This window comes from Pollicipes pollicipes, unplaced genomic scaffold (assembly GCF_011947565.3).
Source record: "Pollicipes pollicipes isolate AB1234 unplaced genomic scaffold, Ppol_2.1 Scaffold_6686;HRSCAF=7923_pilon_pilon_pilon, whole genome shotgun sequence".
In the NCBI taxonomy this organism is placed as follows: domain Eukaryota; kingdom Metazoa; phylum Arthropoda; class Thecostraca; order Pollicipedomorpha; family Pollicipedidae; genus Pollicipes; species Pollicipes pollicipes.
Window position 1 is genome coordinate 42342529 of NW_023596921.1, and position 22458 is coordinate 42364986.

The 22458-nt window shown below is 50.9% G+C and overlaps 2 protein-coding genes across 2 annotated transcripts; one reads left to right on the forward strand and one right to left on the reverse strand.

Annotated features, from left to right (window-relative positions):
* The first annotated feature begins 1863 nt into the window (after window positions 1-1863).
* On the forward strand, window positions 1864-18773 carry LOC119108362 (gamma-butyrobetaine dioxygenase-like). The gene is made up of 5 exons (XM_037231938.1): window positions 1864-1890; window positions 7988-8154; window positions 9195-9358; window positions 11185-11294; window positions 18732-18773. Exons 1-5 carry the CDS (start codon window positions 1864-1866, stop codon window positions 18771-18773), a joined length of 510 nt encoding a protein of 169 aa, XP_037087833.1.
* Window positions 18151-21180, reverse strand: LOC119108363 (protein Shroom4). The gene is made up of 5 exons (XM_037231939.1): window positions 20571-21180; window positions 20123-20267; window positions 19593-19647; window positions 19383-19525; window positions 18151-19096 (listed from the first exon to the last, which is right to left on the reverse strand). The coding sequence occupies exons 1-5, from the start codon at window positions 20687-20689 to the stop codon at window positions 18839-18841; spliced, it is 720 nt and encodes a 239-aa protein (XP_037087834.1). The 5' UTR covers window positions 20690-21180; the 3' UTR covers window positions 18151-18838.
* Between the last annotated feature and the right edge of the window lie 1278 nt (window positions 21181-22458).

Below are 22458 nucleotides of genomic sequence, written 5' to 3' on the forward strand. Positions count from 1 at the left end.
TCATGCACGTCCGCGTGTTTCGTTTTATTATCTTGTTTTTAAGACATCGTTTGGATTGAGTGTTCCTTGTTTAATTTGTGTAATGGTGTGTGGTGTTATCCGTTTCGAGCCCATTTTATGATGTACGACTTCGATAATGTAACAGTGTCGGCCTTCTGCGATCGGTCCGCGAAATCGTCCCTTGCCGGCCGCCACCCCCGCCCCCTCCCCCCCCCCCGGCCGTGGATCGTCTTGCAGTGCTCGTGAAAAACCGTCGCTTCTCCGAAATAAGAAATGCTAGGGACACGTTTTTGGTGTCAACACACGTGCAGTGAAAGCTTAATAAGCTGCCAAAGATTTTAGCGCTGCTGCCCGATACTCGGGAAATACCACCTTACACTAGAATCATGAAAAGAGAAAAGCTTGCGCCGCTAACATAACGAACAGGTTTACATTGGCTACTGTACACACAAACAGCATCGTGCACGACACACTTCTTAAGCTTTTGTGCATATTACGCAAAGGCTTTAAATACATCATAATTAAATCCAACAAGCACAGCCTCCATCCCCCACAAAACATCAATAAGGCGAACTGAGCGAAAGCAAACGACACGCAGCGACGCAAGTCAAGGTTGGTGAAGTTATTTTGTCTTTTCCGCGCCTCGTACTTGGCACGTATCCAAAATGAACCTATGGCGATGCACAAGGATGATAGGGGGCTGGGTCCGTAAGGTCGTGCAGAGAATATGTTGCCACACGTTTTCTGATAATCCAACGACCCAATACCAATGATAGGAATCAGCCCGTCTGGTCGAAAGGCGTACTTGGAAATAGATAGCATCCAATGTGGCAAATTGCTCCCCAAAGCCCCACTTGACAGCTGAAGGATTCGCGAAACATTTGACAACATCGGTCGGCTCCCAAATCTGTTCCAAAAACAATGCATGAGTTAAAGCAAAATGCCATGAACGATAATGACCTGGCATAAGCATGTGGCCGTGGACAATTGAGTGGATCACTGTTTCACATCACTATCGTCATTCACCGAATCATTATCACGTGAAATAAACGGAACTAAGGTATATTCTTAACAACTCTTTCTGGCCATTCTGGGATCGCTTACCATTTTTACGTCGTATTTGAATAGAAAATAGATGAGGGATGTGCACCTTATGACTCATATGGGTATTCTCCGATGATAATCGAATAATACATATTGGCATATTAAGCCTCCAAAAATATGTTGAAGTGTTGAAGTTTGAGTCCCCTGTCATGCATCCTTTCGCTGTCAGGCTCCCAAACAAAAATATCCTGGCAATAAAGACGCAATCGTGTGATTGCGGGTGCGGATGCGTTTGCCCCACCACTATCATATCCGCTCTCGCCGCATCGCCGTTTCCGAGATCCGTGATAGAGCCGACTTCAAAATTCCGAGCTCCAAGGTAACGTTCTTCTATCAGCTAATAGGAAACGCAGGATTTCGAGAACTTTTGAATGAGCCTAGTTTGCCGTTCCAGCACTAAATAACAGCAAAGTGCGGCAGTGGCACCGCCACCGTTGGTGTTGGACACCCCCGCACCATCGCGATTGGCTATGCAGGACTGTCCGCGGCGTATTTTTTATGCAGTGATCGTCACCGACGGCGACGACATCAGCCGTCCGCAAGTCGACAACTGGCGCGGCGCCGGGCTGCGGCCGCGCTGTTTCCAGCGCCCACTTCAAACACGCTGTTAAAATTGCACGGCGGCTATCTTCAAACATCAGCAGCGACGCCACGCGAGCCTGGCAATGTTGCTGCCTTACAGTTAACGAACCGGTAGCGCCCTGCAGGGCGTTTTTGCGACTGTCGGTCCCTGGGCGCCGCCGCCGCGTGCAGCGCGGCATGGTTGTTATGGAGCGCACGGGTTGGGTAAGCTAGCGGGCCGTGGGCTTCAGGTACATGCTTCTAAGCCCATGCGCTTACCCACTCCATGTGTGTGCTCATGCGTGGATACACATTTCGGGTGGGTTACGGGTTCGATGGTGCACACATTTTCGAAAAATTTCGGGAATGGGTGACACATTTACGAAACATCGGAGACATGCTTCAATGCACGCTACGCGATGTTGCTGACTGCACTTTTCTTAGTCCTAGCTGGCTCCATCAACACTTATTTGCAATTATTATCGCAAGAGATTAAATCTGGGTGTAAACTGCCCTACCACATTTCCATCATTTATACATGAAGTGTTGGAAACGTGCTGCCGGTGAAAATGCTGGGTAACGGGTGAGTGCAACCGATTGGGAATGGGTAGCTGGTGGGTGTCGGCACAGCCCATGGGTAGCTGGTGGACGTCGGCACAGCCCATGGGTAGTTGGTGGGTGTCGGCACAACCCATGGTTAGTGGGTGGGTGTCGGCACAACCTATGGGTAGCGGGTGGATGAGGCGAAGGAACCCATGAAAGCTTCTAGTCAACTGGCGCCCACATGTCTTTAACTATGAAACGATGACGCCAGTAAAGAAACCGTACGCCACCCGACAGCTTTATCTTGTCGTTTTCGACGGAATTGCGTATAAATGGGTAAATTCCATCCACATGAACGCTCAGTTATGCTATACAGTGTTACAGATCCGTGCTAACAGACCTCTTACCTAGATGTGATTACTCTTTCCGATTTTAGATATGAGGTGCGATAAATGCGTTGATCTGTGTTGTGCTAATCTCTGGCTGCTCAGTCTAGCCATATCCTTTGTGTCGTTGAGATATATGTTGAACGCAAGCATTGGCTCAAAATCGAGGCTATGGAGCTCGGCCGGCGCGCGCAGGCGCCTGCGCTCGGTCGCGCACCAGGCACCAGCTCCGGAAGGCAGGCCGGAGGCCCCCCCCCATCATGTCACGTGACCGACCGGGGTCGACGGCGCCGGGGCAGGCGGGCCCCGCACCACCGGGCGTCACCCACACCCACACACACGCTACATCATGATACAAAATGAAGATGTGTCGGGCAGTTTAAAACGATGTCCACTGCAAATAAACGATAGTGATTCCGGGTGCTCTCACACCACAAAACGAAATCAAGTATTGGGTCTGGCTGTTTTTTCGCAATGTGTACTGCTTAGACGCGGGGAAACATGTCATGTTTCAGGTAAGACATAAATCTTCGGATGGTTGATAGGCGGAATAAAATGCAAATCAAACGCCAAATGCTAATACCCATGGTCTAGCGTACTTTTCTAGCACGTCTTGGAGTCTGATCAAGTTTTATGTCTATACAGGATATGCCAAGAGGGCAGCCATTTTCCGTGTCCTACGGTCCAAAAATCACCGGCGACATTTCCAAACGGCGAGAAGTTTGTTTTCACACGGCTCTTATTGACAGACCTGGACGAAATCTGCTCGTCCGTGAAATGTTTGTGGGGTTGTGCCACACCACCAGTCAGTGAATGTTATTAAGGCATGTTCGCTAAACCCTATCTGGTATAAGCATGCTAGGTGCGGTACCTTAAGCCCGTTACCTGTGGATGCAAGGGTACTCAGACGACGCAACTGTTTGACTGGCGTGACCGAGATAATGCAATAGCACTGCACGAAAACATAGGCTGAATGTTCGTGGCACCATAGAAGCAACTTGTGAGTGAAACCATTTCGTCTATGTACAGCCAACGGACTGGGAAAGACTGGGCCGAAACAATGATGGCCGTTCAACAAATAGACGGAATGAACATCAAGTGGCCCAATTAATTACGCTGCACCCGCGGCTCGTGAGAAGGTGAACTCACTTGACCCAGCGGTCTCAATCGACAAATAAACTCGTACTGTGCCATGTCCTCGATTTCAAGACCCCGTTTCCAGCCAGTCGTTTGTGGTAACATAGTCCCTGGGCTTCGCAGTGAGTCAATGGCGCTATAATCCGATATACAACGATCATTGCTGCCAGTCACATGAGCCAGACGCTATCGTAAAGGCACCTGCTTTATATTGCATGAGACTGAACCAATCTCGTCTGCAAACAAAGCCAAGACCCTTATGTACTTCGCAGACGGCTGGGAGGGACGACTGTCCCCTTTATCCGTCCGCTAAATAAGCCCGTATTGCCAAGAGGAGGCCAGCCAAGCACTCTCAACTTTTGTTATCAGGGTGCAAATTAGTCTACGTGGATAAAGACGGCTATCAAACACGCGTGAAGCACTAACGAGACCTTGACAGGCGAAATAAATGCATCGCATGCTATTCGTTGCCGTTACTGCCTCAGCATCAAATCCTCATCTCATTCCTCCCCTCTATGTCTTCTCTGTCTCTTCTCTGTCTCCTGTCCTCTTCCCCCTCCTTGCTCCCCTTTTCCCAACTCCCTCTCAATCCCATCAACTAGTTAACTCTGAATATGAAAAACCAGCAAGATTATGCCGGCACAGCATTCCAATGCCGTGACTTGAGAATGACGACAACAATCCAAGGCAATGCATTGTCGTGGCCAAAGAGCATTGTGGACAGGAAAACAGACTCCACATGCCTTACAAGTGTGTTCGGGTTTGGATAGTATAGACATAAACTACATGGTATAGGGATCGGCGCCGCATAAGAACTGATCGGTTTCTTATCATCGGATTCATCGCACTTAGACGGGCAGGAATATGTCTACCATGCTCTGGGAATGACACCTTTTACGCGTAAACCCTGTGAGCTACTAGGAAATGTCCGCCGCAGGGCGGCCGTGCCGCCGATAGGGGGGGGGGGGGTGGGGGGGGGGGCGACGATTCAGTTCAACGTCGCATGTGTTCTTCGCTCCGGGAGATAGTGGGCGAAAATTACGGCTTGCATGCGCTGATCTAAATAAACAGAGAAACCCAACACTGCGACCTGGATTTTCTGGAAGTGGCTGGCTCGATCTGGTCGTCACTGGATTTCGAGGGAAGCAAACATTGCGACGCATCGCTATGTTTATTCATCACCCCGATGCTTTGAAACGGAGCGAGGAATGTTATATGTCTTTGGGCAAAAGAGATGAGGAATACCCTGAAAAACATTTGTCAGTAATAGGAAATGGCGGCAGCAAAGTTTGCTATAAATGAGCATTAACACGCGCCCGGGCGGCCGGTTAAATATCCTTCGCTCGGGTGGGGGATCAATTTGACCCCCTCCCCCTGGGAACTCAGAAACTAAGGGGGCTAGAGACACCGGATTTATAGGGTGCTCAGTCTTAAGGTGAACTCACCTAGGTCAAAGTTTGAGGTTCCTAGGTCATGATCTTCGGGTCAAATAAGGTCAAACAAAGTCAAATTTCAGGTTGGTCTCTAAAGGGCTCCTGGAACCTGGATAGCTTTTCTAAGCAAAAGGTTGCATGCTCATCTAAGGTCAGTGTATAATGCGGTTTCTTTTATCAATAAATTCGAAATGAGCACCAGATACTATCGCATACGGCAAGCCTTAGAGTAATATGGCAGGCTGGTCTTGGCCTTAGTCCGACCTTCATACCTGACACTAGGTCAATGTTATTTGTTTATTCAAATGTTGTGTTGCCTAAGAAACTGTCTCAGAGATGTGTGGCTTCGTCTAACACCCTGTCTTTGGATCAGATTGAACGATGCCCTAGACATTGCCTTCACTGAAATCATGGCCTCAATTTAACCTGCCATAGGTCAGTGACCTTAACAGGTACATCTAACTTTGTTATATTAAACGATCCGCTATTCAGTTGCCTACAGCTATGCAAAATGTGGCGCGACTACGCCTTGCCGTTCGGAAACCATCACTGAAACAGAACCCCCACCGAGCGCATGTTAAAGAAGGTTATCGCACTGAATAAACCAGCGGGAAACAGGTGAAGCAGCCGTTCGAAACCGTGGCCACATCTCGGCAGCGAGCGGTCGCAGCCACAAAAAAATTGTCATCCTTCGAAAGGAAGCTGAACAAGGAATCGTGTCACTTCATGTGTGCACTAGCACGTGTCAAGCATCACATGCACGGAAGTGGTCAAGATAGATTCCCCGTTTTCGACAATTTTCGACGACATGGCTGCCTTAAAGACTTGTGCGATGTAAGCTTGGGCTCAGCGATGACGAACCAAGAACTCAGTGCAAGATGTCATTGTTTTACGCAGCGCATTTGCGTGCGCTACCATAAAAGCCTGCACCGTTTTGTCAACCACGATTTCAGTGCGACAAATCAGCACTTTCCGTCGGCTGATTCTTAAGACGCTTTAGAAGTGCCAGCAAGCGGTGACGTGAATTCAGATGCACCCACAGTAAATTGCATTCAGGCTCTTCGCACATAATTGCAACGTCAGGCGGGCTTTGGCGCCGCACCGCCTGGTCATAATGATGCGAGCGTGACTCCCTGTGCTGCTGTAACGTTACGTGCGTGGCTGACACCATCTTTATTTAAGAATGTCCTATCGGTTTATGGTGTACATTAACAAACAATGGCAAGAATATGCTGCCTGCGGCAGTCGGCTACGGAAAGAGTGGGAAGTGCTGCCAGTGGGTGCAGCACACTTTTCGTTACAGTCGTAACGGATCTATTCCGTGGCGTCAAGCGGGTAAGTTTGCCTGCAGATCGGGTAGCAGTGTCACTGTGTCGCTGCGCCTTGGTTTCCCATCGGCTTGGTTGCATGACGATGTGGCAAGACACCTCTGTACGCTATGAGAACGTTTGCCTCGGACTTTGATATGCGTCATATCCGTCTGCTTACCTTGTCCCCTTTTTACAGTTATTAGCATGACCTGCTTAGCCAGTGGGTTTGTTCACTTGCCTCGAGCGCAATGGTAGGGGGTGGAGAAACGGGCGGTTAGCATCTCTGTTTTATTTCAGTCAAAGCGTAAGTGTCTCAGGCCTGACGACGACTGGCTTGCGATGGTTTGCCGGCCTGGCCAAATGAATATGTGGTACTCAACTTTCTTTCGCTATGGGGCAAATCAAAGGTGACCTGGCATTGAAGCTGGACGGGATACTTATCACAGCATAGAGCGGTTGTTCTCGACAGGGAAAATGATTTTCGGTGCTGTCACCGTATTTCTTCATATCAGTTTTTGGTTAAATCGTCAAGTAAAAACTGATATACAAAGGCGGGTTTTCCTCACCATATTTCCTGGCACAGCGAGTGATGCGATGCACCAATAGACTGGCTGATTAGGAAATGTCAAAAAGGACAGTCTGCCAGCATCAAAATAATCTCAGCAGTCGCCTAGCGAAACGGGCGAGACACACTTTTACTCGCAAATTTACTTAGGGTGATGCACAGCATTACGGCTTTTAGCGCCGTGACAAAATGGTGCTGTAAAATGTCAGTGTTCTAAACGCCATAGGGAAGAAATCAAAAGCCATGCTATAACGCTTCGTCGACGTCGCGGGTTAGTAGCTGTTTAAACAGAATGTTTCAGACTTTCGTAGCATTTATTGCACAAATATGTTGACACGTAAGTGTGCTGTTCATAGTACAGAACACACAGGTTGGAAAAAGCAAGGCAAATGAAATGTATCACTTTTATGGTGGTGAGAAGGGAGTCAAACAAGATTTCTGCTGCAGGAACGCTATTTAGAAACAAAATTCTGGGCTATTGAGGAGAATTCCGAGAAACACAATGGTATTAGGGATAAAAGCCTACGCGTCTGATCTAACAATAAGTGAGAATAACACAAAATTAGATACTTAAGTTCATCGAGAGCCCAAGAACCTAGGCGAGAAAAAATGCAAGCTTTTCTCTTTTCTTTCGCTCTCTTAGTAGCGAAAGAAAACAGAGCTGGGAAGAGAGCTTGCCTAGTTCTTGCGTGAACACCGCCGTCCGCGGTATTGAATGCGACGACCAAACATGCCTGGCTGGAACTTTACCAACCCTCGCATCCTCCAGCATGGAGTCAAATGTTCTGCGGCCCAACCGTCAGGACAAATTGCACCAGTCAGCCAGTTCGTGGTGCGCGCAACAATTTCTGTTTAGCTCGTGTATTCGGCACTTGAAGCCACCCGTCCACATCACCCGGTGTGTTTCCTCCTCACGTACTGACCGGGTCTCGGGGGCGGCTGCGACAGGTGCAGATGTTGCACTGCATTTCGCAGCACCAGGGCAGCGGCGGTGAGAACACGCTGACCGATAGCTTCTACGTGGCCCAGCTGATACGTCAGCAGCGGCCCGACCTCTTCAAGCTACTCTCCGTGATGCCCTTCGAATTCTTCGACGTCGGCGTCGAGAGCGAGCAGTACCAACGACAGCCCTTTCCACAAGGTCCAGGAGCACACGATGTTCAGGCGAGTGGGCCGCTGCAGACGCCGTGGCCAGCACGACAGCCCTGCGCGCATCGATCTCATGGGCCACGTGTGTCCGCTCGCGCAGGCCCCCGGTGCTACACGAGCCGACCGGCCAGCTCCAAGCACTCACTCTCGTGCACCAACATTTGTTAGTCCCTTGCATTGACATTTGCCAGTATCGTGCGTTGACATTTGCCACTATCGTGCATTGACGTTTGGCCAGTCTCGCGTGTCGACATTTCATTTGGTGTATCCAGTTCCGATAGCGTTCTCAGTGTTTTGATGGCCAGTTTGGCATGTCCAGCACCAGTCGCGCCTTGCGACTGACGTCGGATTCGCGTCGTGCCGAGTGACGTTTGTCGTGCGTCTCTCCACGGCAGTCATCGTCACTCGCACAAGCAGTGTATCCCATGCGCCCCGGTCTGAGAGCCCGATGCAGGTCACAGTTGCTGCTCTGCCTAGCTTTGGGGGTCCGCGCCGCCAATGATTTCTGAGTGTGTTGTTAGGCCGGCGGAGACGCAAGACAGGCATGTTTCGAGAGCTTCAAAATCACTTTTGGTGCCCCCGCCCCCTACCAATCGTCTTTCATGAATGGCGCCTCTAGCGCACGCAGCCGCGTCGCCGCCTGTAAGTGAGCATAATGGTGTCGTGTGGCCGACAACAGGGACAACAGAGTTTGTAATCCCGGGGCATGGAAAACGCCAGGGCCAATCATTCATCACCCCGCGACATGAGACGAAAAACGGTCTGAGGCGTCGATCTTGAATTGCATTGTGCAGTCGTCCCAGACGCCACCCTCACGTGCGGTTAGGCTGTTCAGCATCGTCGGGAGAGGAATGACAGCCAGAGGGCTCACTTCGACGGCTTAGCATCACTCCAGTTAAGGGTCCCCTGATGACGGCAGTGACCCAGTCGTGGAGTAGTAGGTGAGGAAAAATCAGGACAAGCCCTGAGGCGCCCGCTCCGTTTGATTGTTCTGGATCTGCTGCAGGACGGACAGGGAAGGCAAAGTGACACAAGTGTGCTTCAACAACCCAAGCCGCTCCTACCGCCTGAACGTGCCGCTCGAGTCGGTGAAGCCCATGTTCGAGGGACTGAAAATGTTTCAAGACCTGTCCTGGCAGAAGAGAATCATGTGCTACAAAATGGTGAACGGTATGTTTTAATTGACCCTTGACCCGGCGAGCTTTTTCCCACCGTCCTTCGGGAGTATTCGTCGCCTTTGCACTACGAGGGGAGAGCCCCAGACCCCGCTACTACGGGGGGGGCCTCTTGAAAACCAAGCAAGCGAAAAAGTGGAAAACGGCATTGACAAGCTGTTGTTGAACGACGCATCGTTTATGTGTGATTTAACAACGGCTAATCTCAAAAGCTAAGTATGCTGCGACAGTGCGGAAGACGGTTTTGGAGAGACATTGAAAAACTCTGTCAAATAGACATTTGTGAACATTGACACATGCGGTCTGTGATAAGGTAGACCAAGTCAAAAGTGTAAAGATGAATTGTTGCATTGCCCCCCCCCCCCCCCCCCACCCCCCTGGGCCATATCCAGAACGAAACAACCCACGTCAACCGGGGAAAGTTGCATTTAAAAGGCTTCTCACATGTGTTAGATATGTACCAAAAAGGGAGATGTTCCACATTGGAGGATATTGAAGCAAGCAACAGGTATGCCGAAATAAGCTGGCTTATAACTACTGGTATACTTTTAAGTGAAGTAGAATGCTGCAGACAACACAGTTTCTGTATTTAGTACATATGCTTTTAATTTCGTCGTTACTTGACTGGGTCATCGTGCCTCGCACAATATTTATTGAGAGCCCATTGGCAGCCATTACATCTGGAAAGCGTGCTCACGAACGCCAGATATTAGCGAATCGACAATTACATCTGTCGTGGCCTTGAATGCCGCACGGACAATGGAACAGCGAGATTTAAATGACGTTTTTATAGCGTCATGGATGCTTAGGTGACCTTGAAGAAGTCTGCACAAAATGGTGGCACATCTTTGCCGGCGTTTTGCTCAGAAACTAGAGGAGCTTAGGTCTTAAGAAAAGCAGGGCGCATGGCTGTGAACTGCACCGAATGTTCTTCAAGATGGCCATTTCAGATAAAAACCACATATGAATTTGAGACATTACCTTTAAGCTCCCTAGCGTATGGTCCTTACAAACAGTCAGATCTAGTTTGCAGTTAAAGTTTGGCCTAGCTTGACCTAATATGACATGATCTTAAAAAACCGACAGAATGATAGTTGTGCACTTTGTCATGATAATGTTAGGAAAGGGAGGCTAGGAAACCTCTTTGGAGTGCAATGCCTGCAAGATGTAGGCGTTATTTGTCTCTTTTAAGCAAATGCCATCGAAATAACCTCAAACAGTCGTCATAGTTTCCTGAACCATCTGTCAGGAGCTTTTAATCTTTATAACGTGTATAACATGTAGAAATGATTTTATCTGATTTACCTACATTTTAGCACCGTGCTATAAAACGTTCAGAGGCTACTTCCGAAAATCCTTAGGAAGCTTCTGAGCCCCCCCCCCCTTCGTATAAAGGAAGGGTTAGCATCGATTTGGACCGACCTGGTGGAAGATCATGTTCCCAGCCAAGCTTTTCCTTGTTGAAATAAACTATGTACGACCATGAATATATACATATGTGTGTGCCTCTGTACTTCAGCGTCACGTAAGTCGACGTGTTACTAAACGTGTTTCAAACCATTTCATGCTCTGTCATTACTTCACAGCTTTCCTCGGCAAATTTTATGTAAGCCCGCACAATTTTCATGCTTTCCTGGGCCGTCAACCAAACTTGAGAGCTAAGCCTGACGAATTTTGAAACCTTTAGGAAGAGCGTTGGAGTATCCAACAAAGAGCTGCAGGGTAGTTATGTTTGATAGCCTTGGGAAAATTTGATTGGTGCAAAAATCCGTCGGCAGCGGGCCGTGTTCAAGACTGTCGGCATTTGGCCCGCTCCCGCAGGCGACGTGCTGGTCTTCAACAACCGACGCGTGCTGCACGGCCGGCGGGGCTACACGGTCACCGCCGACAGCACGCGCACGCTCGAGGGCGGCTACATCGACTGGGACGAGGTCCTGTGTCGCTACCGCACAGCTTCCGACGCGCTGCTGCGGCCGCCGCCTCGGCGCTAGAGCCGGCGGCCGCGCGGCACTGCGATGCGGACGGCTCGGTGCTCCGCTCGGGAGGCCCGCGGCTGGGGACATTGGGGCGCTCGAGAGGCCCACGGCTGGGGACACCGGCCGGTGTTGGCACGGGCGTGGGGGCGAGCCCGCTGTGCCGCTTGGTCGTTTGGCCGGCGCGCTCGCCCAGCGCCCTTACCATGGGGCGAGAGCGGGATCAAAACGCGTGGTTCTGTGGGGTACGGGTGGTCCTTGCCACCAGCTGTTGGGCGCTGACTAACTGTTCGGGCCATTTATCGTGACGAAAGTGAAGGGAAGACTGACTGACTTGGATCCTACGCTTGGTTGAAGCTCGCGATGGTGGTCATGCTGAGCACTGTGGGTCAAAGTACGTCAATGTTTATATTAGTATTGGTCGCACGCATGGCCGAGTAGCGTCATGCTCCCTCATGTCATCGCGGGTCATGTAACCAAACCAGTGGGTTTAAGCAGATCGTTGCAGACAACTTGCCGCTGTTCGTGACTTATCGGACTCGGGTGTTCTACCCGGAATCTACCTTGGGCGTGACCGATAAGTGTTTTTCAGGTCCTTTGGAACGACTCCACTGTGATCCGGGTAGCTTTAGTGTTTTGTGGTTCAACGTACGCGCTTCGATGCGAACTCGCTCAACCCTTTGTCGTGCTGCATATCACGGCATTGAAGTAAGCGCTTATGTCCCACGCTTTTGGCGTTTTTGGCTTTTCACGGATGGAGCAATTTTACTTTGGGCGCGCTGTATGTTTACGCTGTGCTGCGGTACTGGGTGCAATTTTAATGCATTGTGCGTGTTGTTGCGTGAATACTAAATGCCTGAGCTATCTACGGCCTGAATATTTGAATAGGTTTGGATTGCACAAAGACCGGCAAGAATGTCAACTGTTCACAATAACAGAAAAGGACGACTTCATATGAAACAATATAGCAGGAAACCACGACTCCGTCTGAAACAAAGCCGCAACAAGTATGTTATAAGTACGGTCTGCACTTTCCCAGCACACAACCGATACGACTATCAATCCAGGTCATATGAATACCACAGGAATCCCAGTTCTCGCGATGTGTACATAGTTTGGCTTAAAAGCCTAGTTACTCCTTCTTTGTGTCGTAGCTGATGCTAAGCATGAGGGATTAAGGAGGAGTTAAGCACTGCATTGCTGGCACTCGTTCAAAGGTGTCGAGGCGCTCAATGCAGCTTTTGAATGAATAATGACATAAGATATGATGGCATTAACTGGAGCTCAACGCGACGCATGCTGAACTGATAGCCCTCGGCTACCTTTAACGAGCAGGAAAAAAATGACGGACAAGTTTCAGGCTAACAGCTCTGCTTTCGTTCTTAAAGACGACTTAAGCCGTTTGCGTCGAGCGTGTGTCCCCTTGGTCTCGAGTAATTATGTCATCCATCTCGTTCAAACCATGCCACGTGTTGCACACCACTGCTCATATTTGTTTTCAACCTACGCTTTTTACATGTCTGCGTGTTATTTTAGTAGGGTTTTTTCCTTTTGCATACGCTCAACCAGGGGTGTTAATTTTGACGCTATCGAGGGTCTGAGCTCCCCAATGATGACTTGAGCCCCCCACCCCCCTCTCCAATACTCCTCTGAGCCCACCTAATACATATGGGCAAACCGGTAACACTGGGTCTGAGCAATGCAGAACATTTATCTGGACTGCTGGTACACAGAGTATCTAAAAACAAATGGCAACATCATGCTTGTTTCGTATCAAATAGTTTCACATAGGTACCAAAAGTTTTTCATATTGTTAATCCTCTTATAACTTGGGCCAGCCTGCGAATGTGGCTAGGTTTGCAACCGATAACACTTGCGGATCGAAAAAGTAATATGCACCTGCTCTTCAAGCGCCGGTTGTCTCATAGCACAGTTCACCAACGTTTTCGTCAACAGCAGCGAGCGTATGTATCACGAAATCGTGACTGTGGTGATACTAGACTGCAAATTTGATCGAAAACTACGAGTAGCAAGAGTGCTAGTTATCAAAGATTTCACATATGTCAAATCATGACAAAAAGACGCCCGAGATTGCTCGCTGGCGGCCAAGGATTCTCAACAGCTGAACCTGCTGCAAGTGATCGATGCCCGGTCGATCTTGTCAACGGTGGTGCGTGCCATCTCACGTCTGAAAGTGACCTTGAGCTCTTACGGGCTCGTTGGCCAAACCGTAAACTAAATTTTATGTTAACCTGAAAACTTACAGCACAATTGGGAGAGCTAGCTCACTCAGTGTTCTGGGTGTTCGTTTTAACAGGAAAAAGGAACGCATCGGCATGACTACGTCCACACGATTTAACGTCAAAAGATGCATACCCCACCGCCTGCATTTGTGAGAGAAGGACCACTGTCTTAGGTCTATGGTGTGTGCCGAATTGCAATGCATTATGATGAGGGCGAACAAGATTAGGTACGGGCCTTTGCTTGAATGTATCTTTAGGCTGATCGTCAGCGCAAAGCAGTGCTTGTGTGAGCCCTAGCCTCGCCATTCTATCGTAAAATTCAGGGGCGGTGGCTGCATTTTGCGGCGGTGGCTCAACGTACCGCAATACTCGGCATCGTCTACCTCACGCGCGGACGTCATCTGACCTTGAGCGCGGCCGCTGCTACCGGCCTTGGGCTATCCCATTTAGGGACAAGTGGCGAACGCCTTAAGCAACTCCGCCCCATCCCGCCACTGGTGGGTACACCGGATGACGCCAGGTGCTGCAACTCAACTGGGCTACCGAACCGGGTTTAAAGAACATTTCTGGATGGGGCAATTTAAAGTCCAGCTATACAGACATAATTCACGTTGCATGTTGACTTTTTACCATTGAAATGCTGTCTCGAAGATGAACAGAGCATGTACAGGGCGTGCCAAGAAAAGCGGATAGATTCAAGTCATTCATATTTTAAATGTTTTGTTTGCTGTGCAACGCGAATAATGCATTAATGTAATGATGCAGCATCCCATGTTATTTTCCATTTGACCACTGGGCTCTCCATGTTCCTCTTATCCTGGGTGAAGAAGCACGTGCTGCACGTCCAGGCCCAGCATGGCTTTCAGACCATGGGTACATTTGCGGCCTGCCGTCTTACGTTCACGAGAGGCCATCACAGTCATCACGTCCAGCTTGCGTGACGCCGAGGTCTGCAGCACATCCCACTCCTGGTCTGCAGCACATTCCATCCCTGGTCATCAGCGCATCCCATCCCTGGTCTGCAGCGCATCCCATCCCTGGTCTGCAGCACATTCCATCCCTGGTCTGCAGCGCATCCCATTCCTGGTCTGCAGCACATCCCATTCCTGGTCTGCAGCACATTCCATTCCTGGTCTGCAGCACATCCCATCCCTGGTCTGCAGCACATCCCATCCCTGATCTGCAGCACATCCCATCCCTGGTCTGCAGCGCATCCCATCCCTGGTCATCAGCACATCCCATCCCTGGTCATCAGCACATCCCATCCCTGGTCTGCAGCACATCCCATCCCTGGTCATCAGCACATCCCATCCCTGGTCTGCAGCACATCCCATCCCTGGTCTGCAGCACATCCCATCCCTGGTCTGCAGCGCATCCCATCCCTGGTCATCAGCACATCCCATCCCTGGTCATCAGCACATCCCATCCCTGGTCTGCAGCACATTCCATCCCTGGTCTGCAGTGCATCACGTCACGGTCACGACTCCCTTCCGTTCTCCACAAACCCGGCAATCTGCTTCACTTCCTCTACAATGGCGGATCAGCGCCAGAGGAGCATCTCGTGCAATGTTCCGGTATGCAGGAATCGCTGTGATGGCACTGTGCTAAAGCGAGATCATCCTCTCGGTTCTGAACACGAAATACTCGGTGCGGAGTAAGCAGGAAGTGATCCGCGTACCTTGCGTGCTGATCACGGTGCCACCGACTGCCGGGGTCGGAAGCATAGCCGTGCTGGCCCCCAGTCGCTTGGCACGGGGGCATGTTGCTGAGCTTGAGGAACAACGTCTTGGTGGTGTTTATGCTGATGCGCTCGCTGTGAGCTGGCTGCCGCAACCAACCGCTTCTGAGCGCTGTCAATTGTCGCTGCCGCCATTAGTCCACTTCTGGGTACTGTGAAGAGCCGCTGCTGCCATCAGACCGCTTCTGGGCACTACAAGAGCCGTTGCCGCCACCAGTTCCGCTCTAAGCACTGTCAAGGGCAGCTACCGCAACCATTCATGTATGGGTACTGTCAAGGGCTGCGATAGCGCAAGAGAAAGCTGAAAGTCACCAGCAAGCGCCAATATCAGCTAGCATTACAAGTAGGAATGTGGTGAATTCACAGAAAGCCTCACATGCACACATGTCATGTTGGCTGAATGTAATAAGCGCAGCAGGAAAGGCGGATGTTCGCAAGCAGCGACGAGTTTGCATTCGATATGATCCGGGCGAACTCGATATGAAAGTTTTCTGGGTATAGGTAAGCCAGTGCACAAATTGTAGGCCCGATGCCCATTCAGATATGGATGACTTCCAGCAAGCATCAGTCGGGTCGTCATAAACTGTAGAACAAACTATCCTGCAAAAAAGTGGTTGAACTTTGTAAAACCATCTCAGACCATATCATCGAGCCTTTGGATGATGATTGACCTCAGTCACATCGCCGTCCAGGAACCGCTGATGATACTGGAGCGATGATTGACCTCAGCCACATCGCTCCGGGATGATAGCGTACCACGAGCTCTTATGGCTGCGCTGCCTTCAGTTCCACGATAAATGTCGGACGTGGCCGGGAAGCGTACTTTCATCAGCCCGAAAATGCAGAATGCACTGGTGGACCTCCTTGGCCGTTACCAATATTTTCCTGGTATCAGATTAAGTGTTTCACGAAGTGATCCAGCCCATGGGCGGTCTTGGGTCAGTTGCAGTTTATCACAGCGGGGGGAGGGCAGCGAGGACAAGCCCCCCCCCCCCCATCTTTTGAGGCGAAGGCAAAGATTCTATCGTTACTCCTCCGCCTCTACCACCAGATTCCTGTTGCCATCTGAATCAGCCTTCACAAGCGCCACTTTGTAGTGCTGTGAAGGCCAATCCGTTCAATCATCGGCCTAACAACCGCGCAGGTCAAATATACGCTCGACTACCTTCTGGATGTACGATTTGAAGTCCTAACGCGTTCAAATGTACTTCTGTCAAATGCGTCACCATCTTCGCCCACCTGCTGGCCACAGTTTAATGTTAGCTACAGGGCCGACGCTGCAAGGCCCTCCGGAGACTGCAACGCCTGGCGTGGAAGTTTTGTTGCCAAGATTTGCGAGTGCGTTTGCTCAAAACCACGTTACATAAGTTTATCACTCCTCACTTCTGACTAAATGTTGAACATTTGTAGACAAAAATGACTTGGCTGTGTTAACAAATATGTTGATCCATTTCGATCCACATCGGCGGGGCCCTTGATATCTTGATACAGACCAGAACAGATTCTGACGAGGCTTCTGAGTTATATCAAGATAGAAAAAGACCACCGACCATTGTAAGACAAGGAGCCCCGCTGATTTATTCCAGTCATTTAACGCTGGTTTCCTTCAGTTAATTGCAAGCAGAATCGATCTCCCGGTAGCCTCTTGCTTCTGTTCTAGTTGTATAGGGCAAAAATGAAAAGTATGAAAATATGCCCTCATGAACAGATGGGACATATTAGTGATTTTTAGTTGGTTGGCTGGGGGGGGGGGGGGCTTTTACTATCAGGAGACCCATTGTCAACCCTATGCCCCTCCTTGCCAAGGCACTGGCTGCGCGTCTGAATTGAGATCTAGCGGCCCGTCGGTTTGGGGGCCTTCGTGAAGTCCTTGCCCACCCCACCCAAATTCGACTACGCCACCCCTGTCCCAGATACGTAATCTCGTCCAATGAAGAACAGAAATCTCCTCCCATGGCCTCTACAATCTGCCAGTCATCTAGTCACGTTACGACGGAGATTCAGAGCCAATGAACATGGTCAATCCAAGGTCATCGCGCATGAAGGGCAGTTGGCTGCTGTGCTATATTGAATCAACTCAGTCTATTGATCACGACGATGGGCGAGCGCGCGAGCCGAATAAGCCTTACCGGAATCACGTAAAGCAGCCTGAACGAGCCGACCCGGTCCGGCCGCCACGCAGTTTGGAACCTAAGGCGTTTAAGCCTCTGATCGCAATTCGTGCAATTTCTCACAGAAGGAAGTGCCATGATTTACAGTGTGCTGCACAAGTTGTTAAGGTTTGCGTGCAAGCTGCTTCATCAGGTGGGCTTTCTCTGCAACAGGTGATATTGCGAATAATTCAACTCCTCCATTTGATTTAAATCCACGTGTGAAGCTGACAAATTCTAAAAACATGAATGTCGAAACCAGCTCCGTTCATCGACCTCACTTAAATGTGACACGAGATCCACAAGTCCGGCGGAGGAGAAAAGAAAAATCCTTCTGACGAAAACGTAAGTCCGTAGTGCGTAAATTATGGATAGGCCTGTTTTGGGGATGTTTTTAACGATGGCCGTCAAAAATCAGTAAGAAACCAGAGAAGACGGACGTGGAACCAACAGCACAGAATAGGCGAGCACACCAGCTACAACTCACTGGATCCAACAAATAATGGTAACCCTTGGATGCCCAGTACTGGGCCGGAAAACGGCCAGTATCACCTTTTTCGAAGCAGACTGTAAAGTTTTTTCTCACCTGGTTTATTCAACATTATGAATTCACTCATATGTGGGGTTTAATCGGCTCCAATAATTTCAGTACATATATAATATTGCATCGATGTATAGGGAGGGATAACTGCAAGCTCGTTCAAGTGGATCAAGAACCACGCACAGATACATACACATCACCGGAACCTGTAATCAAGAAAAGTATCACAACATAGGTGTTGGATGTTAAGTCGGTTTATTTCAAGGCATGAAAAATCACTCAGTACCCGTCATATTTTAACCGTGCGGAGTCGGCATTCTGAATGCATGCTTGCACTGGGTAACAATGATCATGTCGGCAAGGGGGCACCTTCGGCATCTGCAAAGCTGAAGATGCCGAAACTAGTATTGTTTAGGCACGAATGGCAGTGCAGTGCATCTTGTAGCAATGCAGGTGACCAAGCCTTTAAAAACCAAACACGACCATCTACGTCAAAAATTAACACGTTACTTAACATCTGCGTGAAAACATATTCAAACATCACCTAACATCTGCGTGAAAAACGTTCATACGTTACTTAACATCTGCCTGAAAAACCTTCACAGGTTACCAACATCAGCGTAAAAAAACGTTCACACGTTACTCAGCGCCTCAATCTCCCACTTAATTTCATCATCGTTTGACTAGGCCTTGCTCCGTTAACACACCCGCTTTTATCCCGAGGAGAAGGCCGTCACAATTGAGTGGGGCGCGTCACACGCATAGCGCACACTCGGGGACCCCACACACCAGCAGTAATAACATCGCCCGTTAGATGGCACCAAGCATGGTCACACGGCGCCCGCCGCTCGCGTTAACGCCGCCAACTGCTCTTCGCCGACCCGTATTTTGTCCTCGATTTCGCGCGCGTCCACAATCAGCTTAGCCTTCATCTGCACGAAGTGCTGATACTCGGCAAGCTCGTCCGCGCTGAGATACCGCTCCAGACAGGTGTCCACCTGGCGGCGCCGATGGCTAACTTCCTCCTCCAGCACGCGCGCCTCCCCCAGCTGGCTGCGCAGTTTGTCTCGCTTGTTGGTCAGGTGGGCCTGACGGGAGGGTTGCGTGGTTTCACAGCCGCAGAGCACAGGTGAAGAATACAGCTGCAGAGCACAGGTGAAGAACACAGCTCGAAGTTGATCAGGATAGTCTGACCGCTAGCTCCAATAGAGTTGTCAGTTGGAGAACTCACAAACCCGCTTGTTTGGGCGAAATGTGAACACAGAATCAATTAGTTCAAACAGCGCCACAATAGTTCCACTATCCGGCAATCCGGACCCTCTTAACGGCGTCTCCCCCACGCAGTGATCAGCATCCGTCGAGACCGCCATTCACCTTCTCCTCGACGCAGCTTTCAGGCAGCGCTGCGAGCGTGGCCTGCGCGCGCGCCAGCCGTCCGCCCAGCCCCAGCAGCAGTCTGGTGATGGTGCCGATCTGTTCGACGCACGTGCGGAAGCGAGCCGCCTCCGACGGCCGCGCTGCTCGACACGCGCCGCGACGGCCGCACCCAGCGCCGCGTTCGTCGCGGTCTCGTCCTCGACGCGCGCTGCGCCTCCCGCAGGCCGGCGAGCCGGCTCGATATGCGAGACAACAGCTCGCTCTGCGGGGAGACGGGCGGATACGCCGTGAGACGAGCCGCCAGGTGGCAGTCAGCGCTCTGCGATACTTCAGCGCCGCGCCAGGTCGGTGAGGATCGCGCATATCCAACGGTAACTTGAGGTCCTGTGGACGGCTGCTGTGCTGGGATTAGACTGTATAAGAGCTGTGGGACCAACGTGACCTGCGCACCAACCAGTTATCGCTGCACGGGGGTAACGTAACACCGCTCTGAAGCCGTTTCATTTCCGTCCCAGGTGGCTTGTATTGGCACCATTTACACCATGGTGCAGACATCATAATGACCCCGTCGGCCACACGCGCCAATACACAAATGCACGGTATGAACTGCTCTAATGTGAACGACGTGCCAACACGTGACGTCACAACCACCGGGTGCGGCTTCATCACCATCCTCATCATCATCAATCAGAGCCTCTGAATCGAGCACGTGCCGCGCGAGGGCCGTCACCACGCACCTTCCTGCGTCTGATGTCCTGCACGTCAGGAAGGCCGTTCAGGCCCTGATCGGGGCTGAGCTCCTGCCAGAACTGCGTCAGGAGTAGCGCCTCGGGGCTTAACGGGGTCAGGGGAGCAGAACCGACCGGTGACCGCACCGGTGACCTGCAGACGCCACAGGCGACGTTACGGCCTCCATGGGCGGCAGCCTCGTTTTAGCAACGGAATAGCAGCGACGATTAGCAACGACGGGATGGGCCAGACAACGGGGACAGCAACGGAGACAACAGTCGGCCAAAACTAATCAGAACAGTGGGCCAGAGAGGGACGAGTTCCCACCTATAGCGCTTTGCTTGATGCAGCCGCACGTATGCTTGCACATGTGACTGTGCGGTGTGCAACAGTTCAGATGACGGCGCTGTCGCACTGGCCGGCCGATATGACACCCCCGCCGGTCTCTGTACTCACGGCGTGTCGTCCGTCACCGAGTGTGCCGCTGCCGACGACGGCGCTGACTCCGACCGAATGAGACCCGGTGGGGTGGGCCGGGCCAGCGCCAGGTCCAGCTGCCTCAGGTGCAGCAGCATCGCGGTGCGTTCGTCTCCAACGTCTGCTGGAACGGCGGGGTGTTAATTACAAGCATGATACTTCCCGGGTGGTCCCAACAAGATGAGACCATTTCTTTTCGAATAAATCCCCAGGAGAACGGGTGGGAGCTTTATGGGGATCGGGCACTTCCTCATACAGCAGAATGAGCCTGATATGGGGACCAAAAAACGTTTCAACCGAGAAACCGTTCCCCAGTGCTTTTGTGCGGGCGATCTCCAACTGTTCCCATATCTAAGTGCCTCAAAGTAATCTCGGGAGAGGGGACATTTGAAGAAAACCTACAAACGCCAACTTTACCACTTCGTGAGCTGAAGAGAGCAGTCTCAGACAGGCACGGCAAAACTACGTTCACAAACCACTCCAGACTCCGGCTGGGCTTCCATGTGGCTTTCTGATCACACCATTGCGCTGTTTCTGAGTTGTCACTCTAACGTGCTGACGTTTCTTTCCGTTCAAGTCCGATCGGGACTATGTATAACAGCCGCGTAGCAGCGTAGGGAAATCCTTTAGTTCAGGTCTTTCCACGGCACAAGTCCGGATTTCGGACCCGGCTGATTTGTATATGGGTTTTCATACGATAACGTTTTAACTGGCGGAGTGAAGTCATCTTCACTCTCTGATAACATCTTGTGTTCTAGTGTCCCTCTTGCCAAGATCGTCTTTCATGTCTGAAGAGCCCATATAGGTCAAACGTGTACATCGGTGAGTTATTGAAGAACGAAGGCAATTAACGATCACAGTCAGAATGACCCAGAGGGTATTTTCATTGCAATATGGTGTACCCCACAGTAATTCCTAACATAAATCGCGAGCTTCACGGACAGATAATTGCATCCATTTCCGAATGAATTATTCTGAAAATCATGCAAGCATTTCCCACAATCTTCCAAGCTATGTTGTTGTACAGTCGCAGCTGTCCCCACCCAAAACAGGTACTGGTGACAGTGCCCTTGCCCTGATGACAACCAAGGCCGCACGAAGCAAGCCCACGGTGTACCACAGGCGTCCACATTAAGATGAGTAATTCCGTGACGGCCAGCCCAGTTCCAGAGGGTCTATCAGATGCCAGACCAGTCAGCATCACTGCTCCATCGCTCCTTTGGTTTTTTATCCCGTTTTTTTTCTTCTAGGAAGTTTTTGGCTCCTCCACTCTCCTCACTCTAAGAAGGCAGCGCGCGGCATTCACTGCGCTTAGTTTGGAAGAGCAGCGCGCCATGCGACAAGCAAGGAGACGTATGTACATCTGTCTCGCCCGGCTGACAATGACCGTGACACCAAATCACAGCCGCGGACGGTGGCAGCTTATCGACCGTTTCGCCCGGCTGACAATGACCGTGATGCCAGATCACAGCCGCGGACGGTGGCAGTTTATCAACCGTCTCGCCCGGCTGACAATGACCGTGATGCCAGATCACAGCCGCGGGCGGTGGCAGTTTATCGACCGTCTCGCCCAGCTGACAATGACCGTGATGCCAGATCACAGCCGCGCGAGATGGCAGCTTATCGACCGTCTCGCCCGGCTGACAATGACCGTGATGCCAGATCACAGCCGCGGGAGACAGAAGCTAATCGACCGCGTCGCCCGGCTGACAATGACCGTGATGCCAGATCACAGCCGCGGGTGACAGAAGCTAATCGACCACGTCGCCCGGCTGACAATGACCGTGATGCCAGATCACAGCCGCGGGCGACGGGGGCTAATCGACCGCCTCGCCCGGCTGGCAATGACCGTGATGCCAGATTCATA

Bases quoted from the DNA above. Each gene is read 5' to 3' on its own strand.
- LOC119108362 (XM_037231938.1), top strand. From the start codon at position 1,864: ATGGTTGTTATGGAGCGCACGGGTTGG. The intron at 9,359-11,184 runs GTATGTTTTAAT...CCGCTCCCGCAG, and splicing joins GTGCTACAAAATGGTGAACG to GCGACGTGCTGGTCTTCAAC. The intron at 11,295-18,731 runs GTCCTGTGTCGC...TTTTATCCCGAG, and splicing joins GCTACATCGACTGGGACGAG to GAGAAGGCCGTCACAATTGA.
- LOC119108363 (XM_037231939.1), bottom strand. From the start codon at position 20,689: ATGCTGCTGCACCTGAGGCAGCTGGACCTGGCGCTGGCCCGGCCCACC. The intron at 19,648-20,122 runs GTGCGTGGTGAC...GTCTCCCCGCAG, and splicing joins AGGACATCAGACGCAGGAAG to AGCGAGCTGTTGTCTCGCAT. The intron at 19,526-19,592 runs GCGCGTCGAGGA...CGTGTCGAGCAG, and splicing joins CGGCCTGCGGGAGGCGCAGC to CGCGGCCGTCGGAGGCGGCT.